Source organism: Mauremys reevesii, linkage group 3, assembly GCF_016161935.1.
Source record: "Mauremys reevesii isolate NIE-2019 linkage group 3, ASM1616193v1, whole genome shotgun sequence".
NCBI lineage: Eukaryota > Metazoa > Chordata > Testudines > Geoemydidae > Mauremys > Mauremys reevesii.
The window spans coordinates 77,713,170-77,729,450 of record NC_052625.1 but is presented as its reverse complement, the minus strand read 5'-3'; the positions used below and the strand labels follow the sequence as shown (position 1 = coordinate 77,729,450).

General features: G+C 38.5%; 2 protein-coding genes across 3 annotated transcripts in view; one reads left to right on the top strand and one right to left on the bottom strand.

Moving 5' to 3' along the window:
* Positions 1 to 1,325, top strand: part of GPR137B (G protein-coupled receptor 137B) — a 42,254-nt gene extending 40,929 nt beyond the window's left edge. The window contains exon 7 of the mRNA XM_039532467.1: positions 1,166 to 1,325. Coding sequence (XP_039388401.1) covers positions 1,166 to 1,277 — 112 coding nt within the window. The 3' untranslated portion in view covers positions 1,278 to 1,325. The remainder of the gene's footprint in view (positions 1 to 1,165) is intronic.
* Positions 1,326 to 10,042: 8,717 nt separating this feature from the next.
* ERO1B (endoplasmic reticulum oxidoreductase 1 beta) overlaps positions 10,043 to 16,281 on the bottom strand; it is a 61,114-nt gene continuing 54,875 nt past the window's right edge. For both annotated transcript variants that reach the window (XM_039531850.1, XM_039531849.1), the window contains exons 14-16: positions 15,126 to 15,212; positions 13,271 to 13,404; positions 10,043 to 11,867 (exon numbers count right to left, since the gene is read on the bottom strand). In XM_039531850.1, coding sequence (XP_039387784.1) covers positions 11,807 to 11,867; positions 13,271 to 13,404; positions 15,126 to 15,212 — 282 coding nt within the window. In that variant the 3' untranslated portion in view covers positions 10,043 to 11,806. The remainder of the gene's footprint in view (positions 11,868 to 13,270; positions 13,405 to 15,125; positions 15,213 to 16,281) is intronic.

The window sequence follows — 16,281 nt, the reverse complement described above, 5'->3', positions numbered from 1 at the left end:
AGTAAGAAGAGATTAGGGCATGGAGACTTTATGAACAGACTGAGCTGGTGGGATGAAGCCGTGAGGGGAGGCGCTCCTAGATAACTGTTATTTTGAACTTGAGAATCTATTAAATCATGTGCAAGAGGGGAAACTTTACTGTGAAACTTTACTCAGTACTAGGTTTAGGCCCAGGGAATGTCCTTTTCCACTGCTTCGAAACACAGGAATTCTATATAGTTGAGATCCACCACTAGTCAGCCCCTTATTTTTAAAAGTATTATCAGAGGAATAAAAACACAATGAAATACCTTTAAGAAGACGATTCCCTTAGTAACCAATTCCCACCCATCTAGAACCCAGTTCTTGTTTTTCATTTATTTGCATATAAAAATTAACTTGGTTGAGTTGTGTGCAGCTTTCGCTCTGACCCACAATGCAACCATACTTCAACAAAGCTTGCCTGTTCACAGCTACCACACTATCTTTGCATTTGGGGAAAATCTATACAGCCTTTGGCATACCATAGAGTGCTTGGAGGTCCTGCATGTACTGGCACTGGTGGCAGTGTAGTCTGGGACCTCCTACTGCTTAGAGAACCAGGAAGGAAAAGAGGAGGATCAGCCAAACTGCTTACAAAGGGCTGGTTGGGGAGTGCCACACAAAGAACATAAGTGTTTGGAACTGTTTACAGGCAGACAGCCATATGGCATCCTAGCCAAGCTCCCAGTTACTGACCAAGTATTAACTATGTTGGGTGTGGACACAAAATATGTTTAGATCCAGCAGTGCTACTAGCTGGATCCAAGTTGTTGGGACAGGAATTTAGGCAGGCTAGACATACTATTGTCCAACATCCTTGAACACCCTGACCCCTTGTGTGGCCAAGTGAAGCCATTAGGTGGTAAAAACCTTCTGTCATTAATGAACTGGACAGGATTTCAACTGGTAGCGTAAAGATGGAAGTCCCTCTAGTTCATGACCAATTCCTTGAGCCCACATTACTGCTGAACTGGGATGCATAGCTAAATAGCTGATTTAGACTTAAGAACAAAGTATCCTGTCTACTAGTAGCATCTCTAGAATTTATGTAAACTATATTTATGAAGTTATATTTTGTCCCATTTAAGTAAGTGAGACAGAGAATCAAGGCCTCAGCCATAAATTCTTGTGTTTTGCTTTTTAGTTTCTCTCCAGATTATTATGATTGGGGACATCAACACAACAGTTTCATGGCTTACATAGGATCACTGCAACCAGAGTCAACAATGGACACAGAACGACCAAGCCCTATATAGTTCCAGTCAATGACCGTATTAAGCTATTCCATATTAAAAAAATATTCTGAAAAACAAAGTTCAGGAATTTTCTTTTATCTGTTGGTTTTTAAGGGCACTGTTTTATACAAGGAGCAATAGAGGTCTTTGTCACAGGATTCTCAGCATTCAAGGAAAGTTGTAGATTAAGTAATGGTTTCATGTCATTGTGATGGGTTAGATCACAGAACCTCCCTTGGGAACCGCCAACTTATGTGCCAAGACTACCTCTGCTCCTGCTTTCCCTGCCAGCTTGGGATCCCAGCACCCTGTCTTGCTGAACCAGACATGCCCATCTGCTCCAACATAGACCCAGGGTCTGAATTACTTGCCCCGAAGCTGCAGACTTAACTGAAAGCAGCTAACAGAAGTGTTCTTGTCTCTAACACTCAGATGCCCAACTCCCAATGGGGTCTAAACCCAAATAAATCCGTTTTACCCTGTATAAAGCGTATACAGGGTAAACTCAAATTGTTCGCCCTCTATAACACTGATAGAGAGATGCAAGGCTGTTCTCCCTCCCACCCCCGGGTATTAATACATACTCTGGGTTAATAAGTAAAAAGTGATTTTATTAAATACAGAATGTAGGATTTAAGTGGTTTCAAGTAGTGACAGACAGAACAAAGTGAATTACCAAGTAAAATAAAAACACGCAAGGTGTGTCTAATACAGTAAGAAACTGAATACAGATAAGATCTCACCAGTTCCAGTAAACTTCCTTTTACAGATTAGTCTCTTGCTAGTCTGGGTCCAGCAATCACTCACACCCCCTGTGGTTATTGTCCTTTGTTCCAGTTTCTTTCAGATATCCTTGGGGTGGAGAGGGTCTCTCTTTAGCCAGCTGAAGACAAAATGGAGGGGTCTCCCATGGGTTTAAATAGACTCTCTCTTGTGGGTGGAGACCCTCTCCTCTCTCCTATGCAAAGTCCAGCTCCAAGATGGAGTTTTGGCATCACATGGGCAAGCCACATGTCCATGCATGACTAAGACCTACAGGTAGCAGACATGGTTCACATACTACCTTGAATGTCCTCAAGTAGACTTCTTATGTAGATTGTAGCATTCCAAGATCCATTGTTCCTTAAGTGCTTCTTGACTGGGCATTTAACTTTGCAAATTCCTTTCTAAAGAATGGGACCAAATGCCTTACAAAGCTTACTTAGAAATCAAGCAAGTATACAGATAATGTTCATAACTTCAAGTACAAAAATGATATATGTGTACAAATAGGATGAATAGATTCAACAGACTATAACCTTTACCGAGATGTGTTACATGGCACATGTAGCATAAAACATATTCCAGTTATGTCATATTCCTATAAAGCATTATGGGCTACATCGTCACAGTCAAAGCCACATTTTAGTTGTTAATTTTTCTAAGCCTTGGTATTTTAGACTGATCCCACATATGCTTAACTTTATACATGAAAATACCCACGTTACAGGATAAGGGTCTTAGTGGGCATAATTTAATCATTGTCTGTATTATTTAAGAGATTCACATAAACTTAAACACTAACATAACGGAAATTCTTTGAGAATTTTTCCAGTGTATATGAACAGGACTTTAAAAAATGCATACTTCACTTTATAAAATACACTGTACCATTTATAACATATATTACAGTTGCCTAAATTGCATGTCAGTCTTTGGTTTTAAGACATAAAAACCCAGTAAAGAAAAACATCACCCCAATTAAATGGCAGCATTTTTTAAAATGATTGCTGTGTTTTTGCAGCAAATTCTGCTCTTCAATGTGCATTACTGTAACGTGGCAAGTGAAGTGTTTGGAAGGCTGACAGAAGCTCTTGTTTTTAAGGTTATTATCTAACAGCATACTGCCTTTCTCCAAAAAGACTGTTTTCTGGTTCCTTCATCCTCCACATTTGTGCGGATGAGCCCGAGATAGAGGAATTGCTTTGGCAAAAGTAGGGAGAGATCCAGCAAAGTGATCAAACTCATCTACATTGCTGTCTGACATGTGCAGAACTTCAGACAGACTGAAATGTACAAATTACAAGTAACCTTGGAAAATTACATATTTGTTAAATCCTATGAGTAGTCAAGGTGGCTATCTATGTTTTAACATATATAAAAGAGAAATCCAAATGCCAAAACTACCACCGATAGACAAGAGGTGGATTAACCCTCCTTCAGCTTCTGGTGCAGGAGTCAATAAATTACCTAATTAGATGATACACAAATATAAAACTATCTTAACCTGGATTATAGAAGAGATGGTGCTCTGCTAAAATTAGAAGTTTAGCTGTCTCAGAACACCATACATGGGAGGATGCAAAATGGAACTTGCTCATAGAAAGTGTAATGGGTGAGATAAAAGTATTTTGTGGAAGGGGCCATAGTTCCCAACGAAATGAAGGGCTTGTCACATGTATTCTGTAGTAATTAATGACTTTCAACCCACCTTTTAAAGAATGATTACTTAACTAATAGTAACTATGGTCCAGTGAGATTTGCAGTCTATATTCCACTCTTGGTGCACATGTGCTCGAGGCCAGAATCTTTTGGTCAGTAGTATCCATTGGGCTGTGCCTGCACCCTGAATACTCTCGCACCCTCTCACCCCCATCCAAGAGGATAAACAGCAGAAGGGACTAACAGCCCCTCAGTTCCTTTATACAGAATCCAGATGTTATTAGATTCTGTAGTATATGGGACTCCGGGGGCGTCATGGAATATACGTATATGGACAAATATTTTAAAGAATCTGTTCTTTATAAGATGGGCAGGCGTGGCCCAACAGACACTGCTGGTCAAAATACTGCCATCAAGCACATTGGACACATGCTGCTGGAATTATTATTTAAGCAGGGTATTAGCACACCACCAATTTAACCATAAATTCCTTCATTAAATCCAAAACCAATTGGTATTTATACAATTGCTCTGAATATGCCTAAAAAGCCTACATAATAAGCAACGTACTACATCCAAACAACAAAACATTTATAAGCATTTGATCAAGATATTTACAAACAGGCTAAACCCAAAAGGTGCTTATACCCATATTGGTCAGGCAGGTATCAGCAATTAACCCTTGAAGAAATTTACTTTTTTTTATACCCTTTAACAAATAAGTGATGTCACTGCCAATTATCCCACCTTAGCTAAGGCCAGGTGAAGCAATCTTTTATATAGCCAATTATTTATTGCAACTGGTATTAAATTAACCTTGTTTTATTTCTATTACTTTAGCCCAAACCTTAAATACGATAACACTGGTATTTCAAAGGGCCTCTACAGGTTTAACATAATATTTCTCCTTTCCCATGAGCTTGTTCTTTTTGGTTACATGCTTTGGGCCCAGGGCTACCCAGAGGTTGGGGGGGGGGGGCAAGTGGGGCAATTTGCCCCAGGCCCCAGACCCTGCAGGGGCCCCCACGAGAGTTTTTTGGGGCCCCTGGAGCGGGTCTTCGGCGGCAATTCAGCAGCGGGAAGACCCCAGGTCCCCTGAATTCTCTGAGCGGCCCTGCTTGGGCCTATTGCTCATGCTAACATCTCAACTCAATTTAAAACCATAGTTCATTCAAATCTAATGTGGGCCTCTGTAGTCTACATGTGCACCACCCAAGGTGGAATATATATGGACAAACACTTGAAGTAGTACATACCTTTCCCTTTACTGAAAGCATACCAAATACCACAAAATGTTGCAAGCGATATTATTGAGGTCTATTTTATTGTTGGGTTATATTTACTGCATCTGTTAATGAAAAAAATCAAGTAATGATACAAAGGCCTTATCAAATCTTAAGGTCTGAGCCACATTCCCATAAGGAGACTTCTATAGGAGTCTGATGGAGTGAGGACATTGGGAAATGGTCACAAACATAGGACCAAACATCTCTTGCTTGTACTGTACATGATGGCCTATACATGGACCCTACAGTTTCAGCTGCAAGTGGTGTTTTCATACCACAGTCAACATGGCATCCTGCATAGCTGTAGATTTTGTGACGGTAAGATGGGGAAGCCCATTCTGTATCAGTTTACTAGAATAAGAAATAGGATAGTTACAGCAATACTTCAGTAGAAAAACATGTATGAGCAAAGGGAAGGGTTAAGCACTGAGCATATCTGGCAGATCTTGAAACTCCTGCTCCAGCCATGTCTGCACAAATGTCCAAGGGATGAATTTGGTATAAATTGCCTGGAGATGTGATGACATTTTTGAATTAAATGCATGAAGCTTCAAAAGGATAGAAATCAAAGAGCATTGGAAACTTCAAATCATGCTTGAGAAAACGGTTCTCTTGTGTAAAGCATAGTGATGCACCACCAACTTCAAACCCTACTGTGAAGTGAGAAACTTTTAGAAGTAGTTTTTAAAGTAGCTCAGAGGCCCCTTTGCAAATAGGTCAAATTATTTCTAGTTTAAATATAAATACTGTAAAATGATCTATATTTCCCATTCCTACATTTCAGCTATTTTCTCAAACCAATCTCAGTGATTTAATATTTAATAAACAATCCCACTTCAGAGTATTACTAGAGCAGGGGTTCTCAAACTGGGGGTCGTGACCCCTCGGGGGGGTCACGAGGTTATTACATGGGGTGTGGTCATGAGCTGTCAGCCTACACCCCCCAAACTCCACTTCACCTCCATTATTTATAATAGTGTTAAATATAAAAAAGTGTTTTAATTTATTAGAGGGGGCTCGCTGTGTGAAAGGGGTCACCAATTCAAAAGTTTGAGAACCACTGTACTAGATTGTCTCAAAGAAGTAAAACAAAAAAGGATGAAGTTTTTTTAAGCTAATAAAAAAACTCAGAAGCCTTTTAACATGTGCTGGAAAATTCTTACATATTTAACATTTCACATTACAAGACATACGCAGCCTAGATTTTCCTTGAAGTGAGAAATATTAGGGTTTCCACTGCTCTCTCCCACTTCAAAACCTTTTTTCTGAATGTTAAAACAGAAGTAGAAAGCACATCTTTAATCTAAAAAGCTACATGAAGGTAAAACAAGGGGAAAAATGATTTGCCTTGTAATTCTGCTTCTCTAAAGATATCCAGCAGGATTCTCACTCCTGGATCTTAGCTCCTTAGCAGGAGACTGGCAAAACTGTCATAGCTCATAAGATTTTTTTTGATCATTCAGGGCAATAATAGGGGGGTCAAAGCTTGAGCCAGTCTCTCACATGACTGCATGCTACACTCTTCCAAGCACAAATGTTGCCCTCTAAATATTTTAGTCAGTTCCTTTGATTTAGCAGAAGGCAAACCTCTGGCAAATAAAAACCCAATTAAAGATCAACATAAGCTAAAAAGCGCACCTCAGGAAAATGGAAATACAAATGCAAAAGAAATACCCCTAAACAAAAGGCAACATCCAAACCTATGGGAGGCAGGTGACAAGCCTGAAGGATATCTCCAGAGAAGGAGAATTTGCATGGCAAGTTAATTTCTCAGATTCTCAGTTTTGGAGAGCAAGCAGCTTGATGGATGTCCCCAAAAAGATTAAAGTACAACTGCAACAAGCAGCAAGCAAGACCAAGGCCAATAACAGGGTGAAAGAACCTAAATAGACCCCTCAAAAGCCAGCTGGGGAAATAAAAAAGGAACACTGGCCAACTGAAAATAAGAGGGACACCTGAAGGGATGATTTTAGTCCAGGTCCTCATTTAGTTTACTCATTTCTTTGTAGCAGCTAGTTGTACTACTACCGCAAGCTGTTTGTTATACAGACTTGGAAAAATTAGGGGGAAATGAAAATGTTCTTAGTTTACTAACAGTACTATCATCACATTAATATGTTACCCACCAACATTTAACAACTGAAAGAAATGACATTGGAACAAGGTTAATTTCACAGTACAAAGGTTCAAAATTATTCTAGTCTCAAAGACGACTTTGCAACATAGCATAGTTGCTTACGGGTTAGATATGAATGCTTTTACTTTGTGCTCATTTCACGCAAAGTTGCAAACAATTACCCAGCATTCAAAATTTCAGACCTATAGTAGGAATAAATTGTACAGTAAAGAAGTTAACATGACAAGCTGTCAATAGAGATTACTAGGCAGCACTGAGAGTCTGCTCAGTACAAAAGAAACCAAATGAGCTCTATAAATAATTCACCTGTACCTTCCAGTACTGCCTCATGAGAAAGTTGTCACCTAAGCATTGGTATAAGCACTCACTTGCAAACAAAAAAACCCATACAAAATCTGAAAATTCAATACAATTTTAAATTTAATACCGAGCATAAGAGTAAATTAAAATCTGACACTTACACACAACTTGAAACAATTAATATGCAAAATACATGAGGTCAGGTTGTCTTATAGCTAAACTGCTAAGCATGAGCAAGCTAGAAATCCGGTTGACATCCCAGAATGCAAATAAAAATGGCCTTCTGGCCTTCCCATATGATGCAGCTTTTGGACAGAAAGATCTTCCATTTTTAATTTGCGTTTTTCAGAATCTGATATAGATAAGAAAGATTTGTAAGTGTGTGTGGATTCCTCCAAGCAGTGAATTTTAGATTGCGAGAAACATGCTACATATTTTCATAAATTACTTTAGATACACCAAGCATTCAGGTACTGTGGAATCCTGAGGTGTAGGTGTTGTAGATGCTTTTGCTTATAAATTAAGAGGCTACAGTACTTACAACATATTAAAGACCATTGCCCAGAAAAAGCACAAAACAATAGAAGTCAGATGGAAGATAGGTTTTTTTCCTTTCAATCATTAGAACGCAATTCTAGAAAACATGGCACAGTGTGGCATTTCATGCATATATAGCAACGTATTAAACACAAGCAACACACTGAAATGGGAAAAACATTTTTACCAAAACAATTTGCAAAGGTCAGTATATCTGTTACAGTTTAACAAGTTTATTCATCTCCACCTCAGGCACTGGGATCTTAAATTCAATAAGAGTGTCTTAACTTAAAATGTAGAGTTTGTACCAGATATTTTTTTTACTGTCCCACTTAAATGGTATCAAATCCCAGTGACTAAAGGAATTTCAAGCGTTTTTTTCTCCTTATTACATTACTATATCAGCTATTACTATCATTCTGTCATTTACACTAGGAAGTATATTTTTGTTCTGCAGTGAATGGCAGGAAAGAGCAGAGTTGACAAGCCAGCACTCGTCAGTATTTACCTGGAATCTAAAATAGTTTACAGCTCATGAGAATCAGTGCAACTGCCTCATTTTTAATATAAAAAACAGGTCTGCAAGCTGTTAAAATTTAATTTAACGTATAAAGAACTATATGTCATCTGATTCCCATGGCAAAACTTCATAAGCAACATATTCAAAGAATGTACATCAAATACAGTTAAAAAGGTACATGACAGAGGAAAGTTGTTTCAACTAGTTTCTACAAAAATATCTTAATGAAGTAAAATACTTTCCTTATTTTGTTATTGAGGAGGTGAGCTCCATCCTCAAATGCCACGGAATTGTTTCATACAGAATTCTCTTAAGGTTCATTTATGTCCTTGTGTTACCCAGCCACATGTAGGAATAGAGGAAAAACTCCACTGCCTTATACAACTGCATTAGTTTTGTGGGATTATGGCTATGGATGTGAGGGGAGAATAGTAGCTGTATGATCCCCTTCCCCACCCCATATGAGCAAGTGGATGGAGTGGGTACACAGCAATGTTGCCAGTTTTGGGCCCCACAGTGCAAGAAGGATGTGGAAAAATTGGAAAGAGTCCAGCGGAGGACAACAAAAATTATTAGGGGGCTGGAGCACATGACTTATGAGGAGAGGCTGAAGGAACTGGGATTATTTAGTCTGCAGAAGAGAAGAATATGGGAGGATTTGCTAGCTGCTTTCAACTACTTGAAAGGGGTTCCAAAGAGGATGGATCTAGACTATTTCAGTGGTACCAGATGACAATACAAGGAGTAATGGTCTCAAGTTACAGTGGGGGAGGTTTAGGTTGGATATTAGGAAAAACTTTTTCACTAAGGGGGTGGTGAAGCACTGGAATGGGTTACCTAGGGAGGTGCTGGAATTTCCTTCGAGGTTTTTAAGGTCAGGCTTGACAAAACCGTGGTTGGGATAATTTAGTTGGGGATTCGTCCTGCTTTGAGCAGGGGGTTGGGCTAGATGAATTCCTGAGGTCCCTTCCAACCCTGATATTCTATGATTCTATGTTTCAACGTCCATAAATGTTGGCCAAACTTTGGTGAGGAAGAGATGATTAGTAATTTGTACCCCAAAAAGGGGTAAAAACACTTTACTTTCTCCACAAAGCAAGGAGGAAGCAGGGGAGAAAAATATAACTGAGTCTTAAATCCTTGGAGGAGCTAATTTATTTTGATTTAAATTATAACTAAAAAGATGCCTATCTAAGGCTGTAGGGATCTGAACCCATCCTTAACCATATAATTAAATTTCCCCTGTGCACCACCTCTCACAGAGGAGTGAGCCTAAAGGCTCAACTCCAGCCCTTAATGATTAACCCAAAAGCCAGGAGAATGACAAAAAAGGTAAATAATGGAGAGTCTCTCAGCCAGCTATAAGTAGTCATTAAAAACAGATATTTTAAATCTTAGTGGCTGAGAACTAAAAACCATGGCAGCTAAGAAAGGAAAGAAGTCTCTTGTTAGATTACTGGGCAAGGAAACCCTATATTAACATTCTGAGGTTGTCATTAGTTTACTCTATCGCTTCCATAAGATGTCTATTAATGAGTTACACCAATTTTATGTAATGATTAAACAGTAATGTATAAAGACCGGATTTCAGCTTCAACGCTAATTTATTTAACAGAAACCAAAATAATTTTTCCATTTAGTTTTCACCAGTTTGACTCCAAAGCAAATACTGAGAGCAGGATAGCCTATTTTCTTTTCAATCAAATGGAAAAGGTAGTAGTTCTGTTTATGGACTGGGATGGTTACGAGAAGAACACAGTATATACAGCAGCTTGCAAAGATTTTTCCCCTCTGAACTGTAGCGGGCAACATTATGCAATGTAACACAGTTTAACATGACCAATAGTTACACTACTATAAACAGTATAAACAAAAACACTGAGTAAGATTTGGTAGGATGAGAAAGGTTTAAGAGCACTTTTTATTTGTTTTGTAAAGATTGTTTTAAGTTTAAAAGTAAAAGATGCTATAGACATATGTATATACTGTACCAGCATTACTGACATTCATAATGTACTCAGATAACTTCACTAAATATTACATTTATTACAGCTTACGCAAGCTGTTCAAAAATACTATTTACTTTTATTACTTCAGTTTTAAACTTAAACCACTGTTGGTTGCTTCTGATCAGTAGTACTTTTTGGAACCTGATGGAGCAAATTAACAATCAATTTACATAAAATGCACTACAATATACCCGTTTCATTAAATACGTTGAATATCCTTTTGGAGAAGATATGGTTAGGGATTGCATAGATAAAAGTATGCACTATTAAATGTTGACATGTTTTGCCATTTTAAAATGTATTTTTTTTAAATCAAGTCTATCAAAACAAGCTGTCTTTTTTGCACTGACTTTTTCATGCAGCACAACAAACATAATCCTATTAAAGTCCAATCCAAGCTGTATCCATTCTTAATGCATTTCTACTGCCCCAAGAGGGAAAGAAGTGGGATATTTTAACTTCTTATAATGCTAAAAGAACAATTCCTAAAGACTGATCCTGTGGATTCTAGGGGAGGAGAGGAAACAAGGGAGGCTGGAGGGCATGACTGACCAAAGCTCCTCATGCTAGCAGCGCTCCACTAACAACCCCATAGGGTAGACCAAAGTTGTGGAGTTAGGGCTCTGGAGAAATAATTTTCATCCTTATTCCACCAGTGAGAAGGCTGTTATGACAGTGTGTGCGTGTGTGGATCAAGGAAGTTTAAAAACAAATGGATGGTGAGAAACAGTTGGCATCAATGAGGTGCCAAGGACCTCATAGCACAAAATAAAGTTTCTGTTAATTAATTTTCCATTGTTTACAGTTATGCAATACAAGGAAGTAAAAAAGCAAGTGAAAACTGAAGAAACACAAAAAGAAAATAAGGATTTTTTCTATACAGCTAGAGCCAAGCAGTGACTATTCCCTTACAATATTTTGATGTCTAATAGTTAAAAGGAGGACAACTTATTTTTGTTTGAAGCAGTGCAAGTTTGTTCACATCAACATTGCATTCAAGATGTAGGGACAGTAATTTAATCTTAAACAGTTATCCTTGAATGAAAGACAACAGTGAAACAGAAAAATTATATAAAATGGCGATACAACAGAACAATGACCGGAGAGAAACTTGACAGGAGATCAGCATAATTTATGTGTTTAAAAACTATATACTTCATTCATAAATATATTTTCTAATTAATAACCATTCCTATTTTAAACATAAATATTCAAGTTGGTATCTGATTTTTAAAAAAATTTTAAATCAGCTTGTACTACAAGTCCTGTAAGGATTGATTTATTTTTGCTTGATGCAGTCATTTAACGGTCATCACTACTGGGATGTGTAAAAACCATCATTACCTAGTACGTTGTAATAAAAGTTTAAAATTCTGCAACTCTTTTATACTTGTGGAAAGCCTGTAAAACAAAACAAAACCCCCTTTGTATTAGTACATGTTGAAAATAGCAAATATAGTGCAAGTTCTTCTTCCATTTGTTTGTTTCAGGGCAGTAACTAGAGATTTAAACAACTCAAAGTAAAACCTTTTCCCTCCAAAAATCTGCCCTATTTGTAAGATTGACACTCAACTATATTTAAGAGTAGCAGCCGTGTTACTCTGTATCCGCAAAAAGAACAGGAGTACTTAAGTGAGAGATTAGACAGATTTCAAAAGAATTCCCTTACTTCATTATTTTATTTAAAAGATGACCAAATTTGCTAAGCAAAGTTGAATAGCTGTTTAATCCTACCTAAATTGGTTTCCGGGGGGCAGGGGTGGGGTGGGGGGAAGAGCGCATCAAAAACCTGCAAAGCTTGCTCAGTTCCCCAGGGTCTTGTACAGGGGTAGGCAACCTATGGCACGTGTGCCGAAGGTGGCACGTGAGATGATTTTCAGCGGCGCTCACACTGCCTGGGTCCTGGCCACCACTCCAGGGGGCTCTGCATTTTAATTTAAATTTTAAATGAAGCTTCTTAAACATTTTTAAAACTTTATTTACTTTACATACAACAATAGTTTAGCTATATATTATAGACTTATAGAAAGAGACCTTCTAAAAATGTTAACGTGCATTACTGGCACGCGAACCCTTAAATCAGAGTGAATAAATGAAGACTCGGCACACTACTTCTGAAAGGTTGCCAACCTCTGGTCTAGTATGAGGAACAAAGTGGAGGTTTTTCACTCTTAAAAATTTCAACTCACACTGATGAAATAAAACTTTAGACTGGCAGAATTTTGCCTGTCTGCAAAGAATCCATTTTTTACCAGTGAAACAGCTACACTAAAGATATATACTAATGTGGAAAAATGAGCACACCCCACAAAAAACTTTGAAAAACTGAATTAGAACTAAGCGTGCTTTTTTTCTTTTTAGATTCTCTAACATGCAGGTAACACTTTTGCACCTGTCTCCCATTTTTCATGTGTGCTGATTCAAGATCCAAAGTGGATCACTACTGAGAGAAGAGCTGCGCTCATAGTATTCCTGGCTCAGAAAGAAAAAGGAAGTTATCAGAAATCTCATGATAAAGCTTGTTGAAGAGATTCAAAGCCAAAATTTCTAAACTTAATTTCTGATAGCTAGGATACACATTAATTCTTGGGTATTTATCCAAATATGAACATTTTCAGACTTGCCATCCTCACTACTCCAAATAGGTGGCACCAAGGTGTTAGTGATATTTATAAAACTTACCCTCCTCCTCCTCCCCAAAAAAGAATCTCAAAAGTATCTATTTTTCACAGATTTTATCAAGAGTTAACCTCAAAATCTACAGCCTGCTGTTAGATATCTTCAAACAAAAAAAGGTAACTTACCTTCCAAATGCATTTATGAGAGCAACTATTTCTTGACGTGTGAGTTGAAAACCTTTTGACGGGCTATTCTCTGGAAGGTTCTGAATCTCTTTTTCAGAGAATAAAATCTTTAGAGCAGTTCCTAAGCCTTGAGTCTAAAGAAATTCAGCATTTTTAACCATTAATAAAACAGCCTCGTTCACCCTTGCAAAATTGTCAAGAAAAATTTACTCTCTCAGGCATCAGACTAGCTTACATACACAACACTCTGCCTTCCCCTTCAACACCTGGACATCTTCCCACATGTACCAGAACACATCTAACCATGTGCATGCACTCCTCCAATTACACACCAAGTTCATCCTTACTCTTTTACACATACTCCTCAGCTTTAAATTCATGAATTCTCTTCCCATCACCATCAAATTTCAGTTCTTTCCTCTCCCTAGCTGCTTCCTCCCAAATTCATGAGTTTTCTTCTCTGCCGCCTCAAATCTACTATCACAAAGCAGCGGCTCTTCAAGGTTGCTAAAGCCACCTCAGCCCCTCTCCCCTAATCAGGCATCCTCCTGGCTGCCTCAAAAACCTCTCCCCACCCAATCAAACCTAGAGTTTTTCCCCATTAGGAGGCTCCTCACCTCCTGGCTGCTCCACTGTCAGTGTTACTATTTTAGCCTCTGCAGGGAAAGAGGGAGAGGTTTCTGCTTTAACTCCTTCCTTTGTGTGTAGAAAGTGGCTATTAGAGATTCTGAAGTGTTAAGGTGCCAGATATCTTCTATTCCCCCGACCCCCCACAATTCTATGGCCTGGGGAAGGACTCATTGGATCTGAGCAGGAGGCAGTGGTTGGGGACAGTTGCAAGAGGATGCTGCAGGACAGGAGGGATGTGTGCTTGGCTTAAGTTGGCCTCTCCTGAGGAGAAAAAGGGGTATTGGAAGCACATAGGAGCCTTTGGGGTGGGGGGTGTTCCTGAGGATTCAGAACAGGCCATTACATTTGCTCCTCCACTTATTCTGCTGCTGAGCTGAAAGAAGGTGAGTGGAGCTCCCTACATGCCTGATGGTGTAATGCCAGCAATTGCTCTCACAGTATTGGTTATTCTCAGTTCACATTTTAAAGACTCTTTCCAACACTCAGGGCTAGTAACTTTAAAGTTTAAGTAAAAACAAAATGTAAGATCTGCACAAGTCAAGACATTGGTAGTGTTGCCAACTCTTGCAGTTTTAATTGTGAGTCTTGTAACATTTGGCTTATTTCTTAAAGGTGCAGTTCCTGAAGGCTAATGAATACATGAGAATCTCAGCTTTCATTTTAAAAAAGGTTCTAGCCCTTAGGGTTGCAGAGAGAAGTCTGAAATCTTGAAGTGAGGAGGACACCCTACAGATGCAGAAACTAGAAAGCAAACAGAAAGAATCCAAAAACATTTGAAGTCTCAGGATTCTTAAGCCAATCTTATGATTTCTGAATGCTTGTAGGTAGAAATACTGCATTTGTTATACTTGCCAGGAAAGCTTTCTATTTCCTGTTGGCAAGGGAGATTTTGCAAGGTTCATCTATTTACTGCATATTAGACACACACACACACACACACGTCATAAAATGGTAATAAAAGACATCACTAATGGGATTTTGCTTTTGAGGTTTGCTGAAACTTATGTTTCATAATTTTGTGAACATTTACATCTTAATCAGTGAAATAACTGTGACAAATACTAATCATTTCTAGAACTTATTTTGAACATATAAGAAGTGCTATACATTTGAGCAATACCACATGGATACCAGAGAACTAAACTGTGACAGCCGTCAAATTTCTAGATAAAATGGGAGATTCCCAAAAAGGTATGCATACACAGGAAAGCAAAATACAACGTACCTGCAGTTTGCCCCACAATCTGCATTTATCGCATCCAACACAGTCCATTATGCGGGATATATTTTTGAAATGCAACCTGAATTCTTCCTAGCAATGAATACATAAAAAAAGTTTCACACTAAAGCAGGCTTTTAAAAGAAGTCTAGTACTTTAAGCAGTTTAGAAAGTACCAGGCTCACTAATTTGGGGAATTTACTATTTGGGATATCTATGGAATTCTGGTTGTTATGAAATTGTATGTGGAATGCCTCTATGTGGATGTGAACATAAGAACATAATAATGGCCATACTGGGTCAGACCAAAGGTCCATCTAGCCCACTATCCTGTCTACCGACAGTGGCCAATGCCAGGTGCCCCAGGGGGAATGAACAGAACAGGTAATCATCAAGTGATCCTTTTCCTGTTGTTCATTCCCAGCTTCTGGGAAACTGAGGCTAGGGACACCACCCCTGCCCATCCTGGCTAATATTTATGATTATTTATAATATTAATAGCCATTAATGGACCTATCCTCCATGAATTTATCTAGATCTTTTTCGAACCTTGTTATAGTCTTGGCCTTGACAACATCCTCTGGCAAAGAGTTCCACAGGCTGACTGTGCGTTGTGTGAAGAAATACTTCCTTTGGTTTGTTTTAAAAGTGCTGCCTATTAATTTCATTTGGTGACCCTTAGGTCTTGTGTTATGAGAAGGAGTAAATAACATTCCTTATATACTTTCTCCACACCAGTCATGATTTTATAGACCTCTATCATATACCCACTTAGTTGTCTCTTTCCAAACTGAAAATTCCTATTCTTATTAATCTCTCCTCAGATGGAAGCCGTTCCATACCCCTAATCATTTTTGTTGCTCTTTTCTGAACCTTTTCCAATATATCTTTTTTTGAGATGGGGCGACCACATCTGCACGCAGAATTCAAGATGTGGTGTACCATGGATTTATATAGAGGCAATATGATATTTTCTGTCTTATTATCTGTTCCTTCCTTAATGAGTCCCAACATTCTGTTCGCTTTTTTGACTGCCGCTGCACATTGACTGGATGTTTTCAGAGAACAATCCACAATGACTCCAAGATCTCTTTCTTGAGTGGTAACAGCCAATTTAGACCCCATGATTTTATATGTATAGTTGGGATTATGTTTTCCAAGG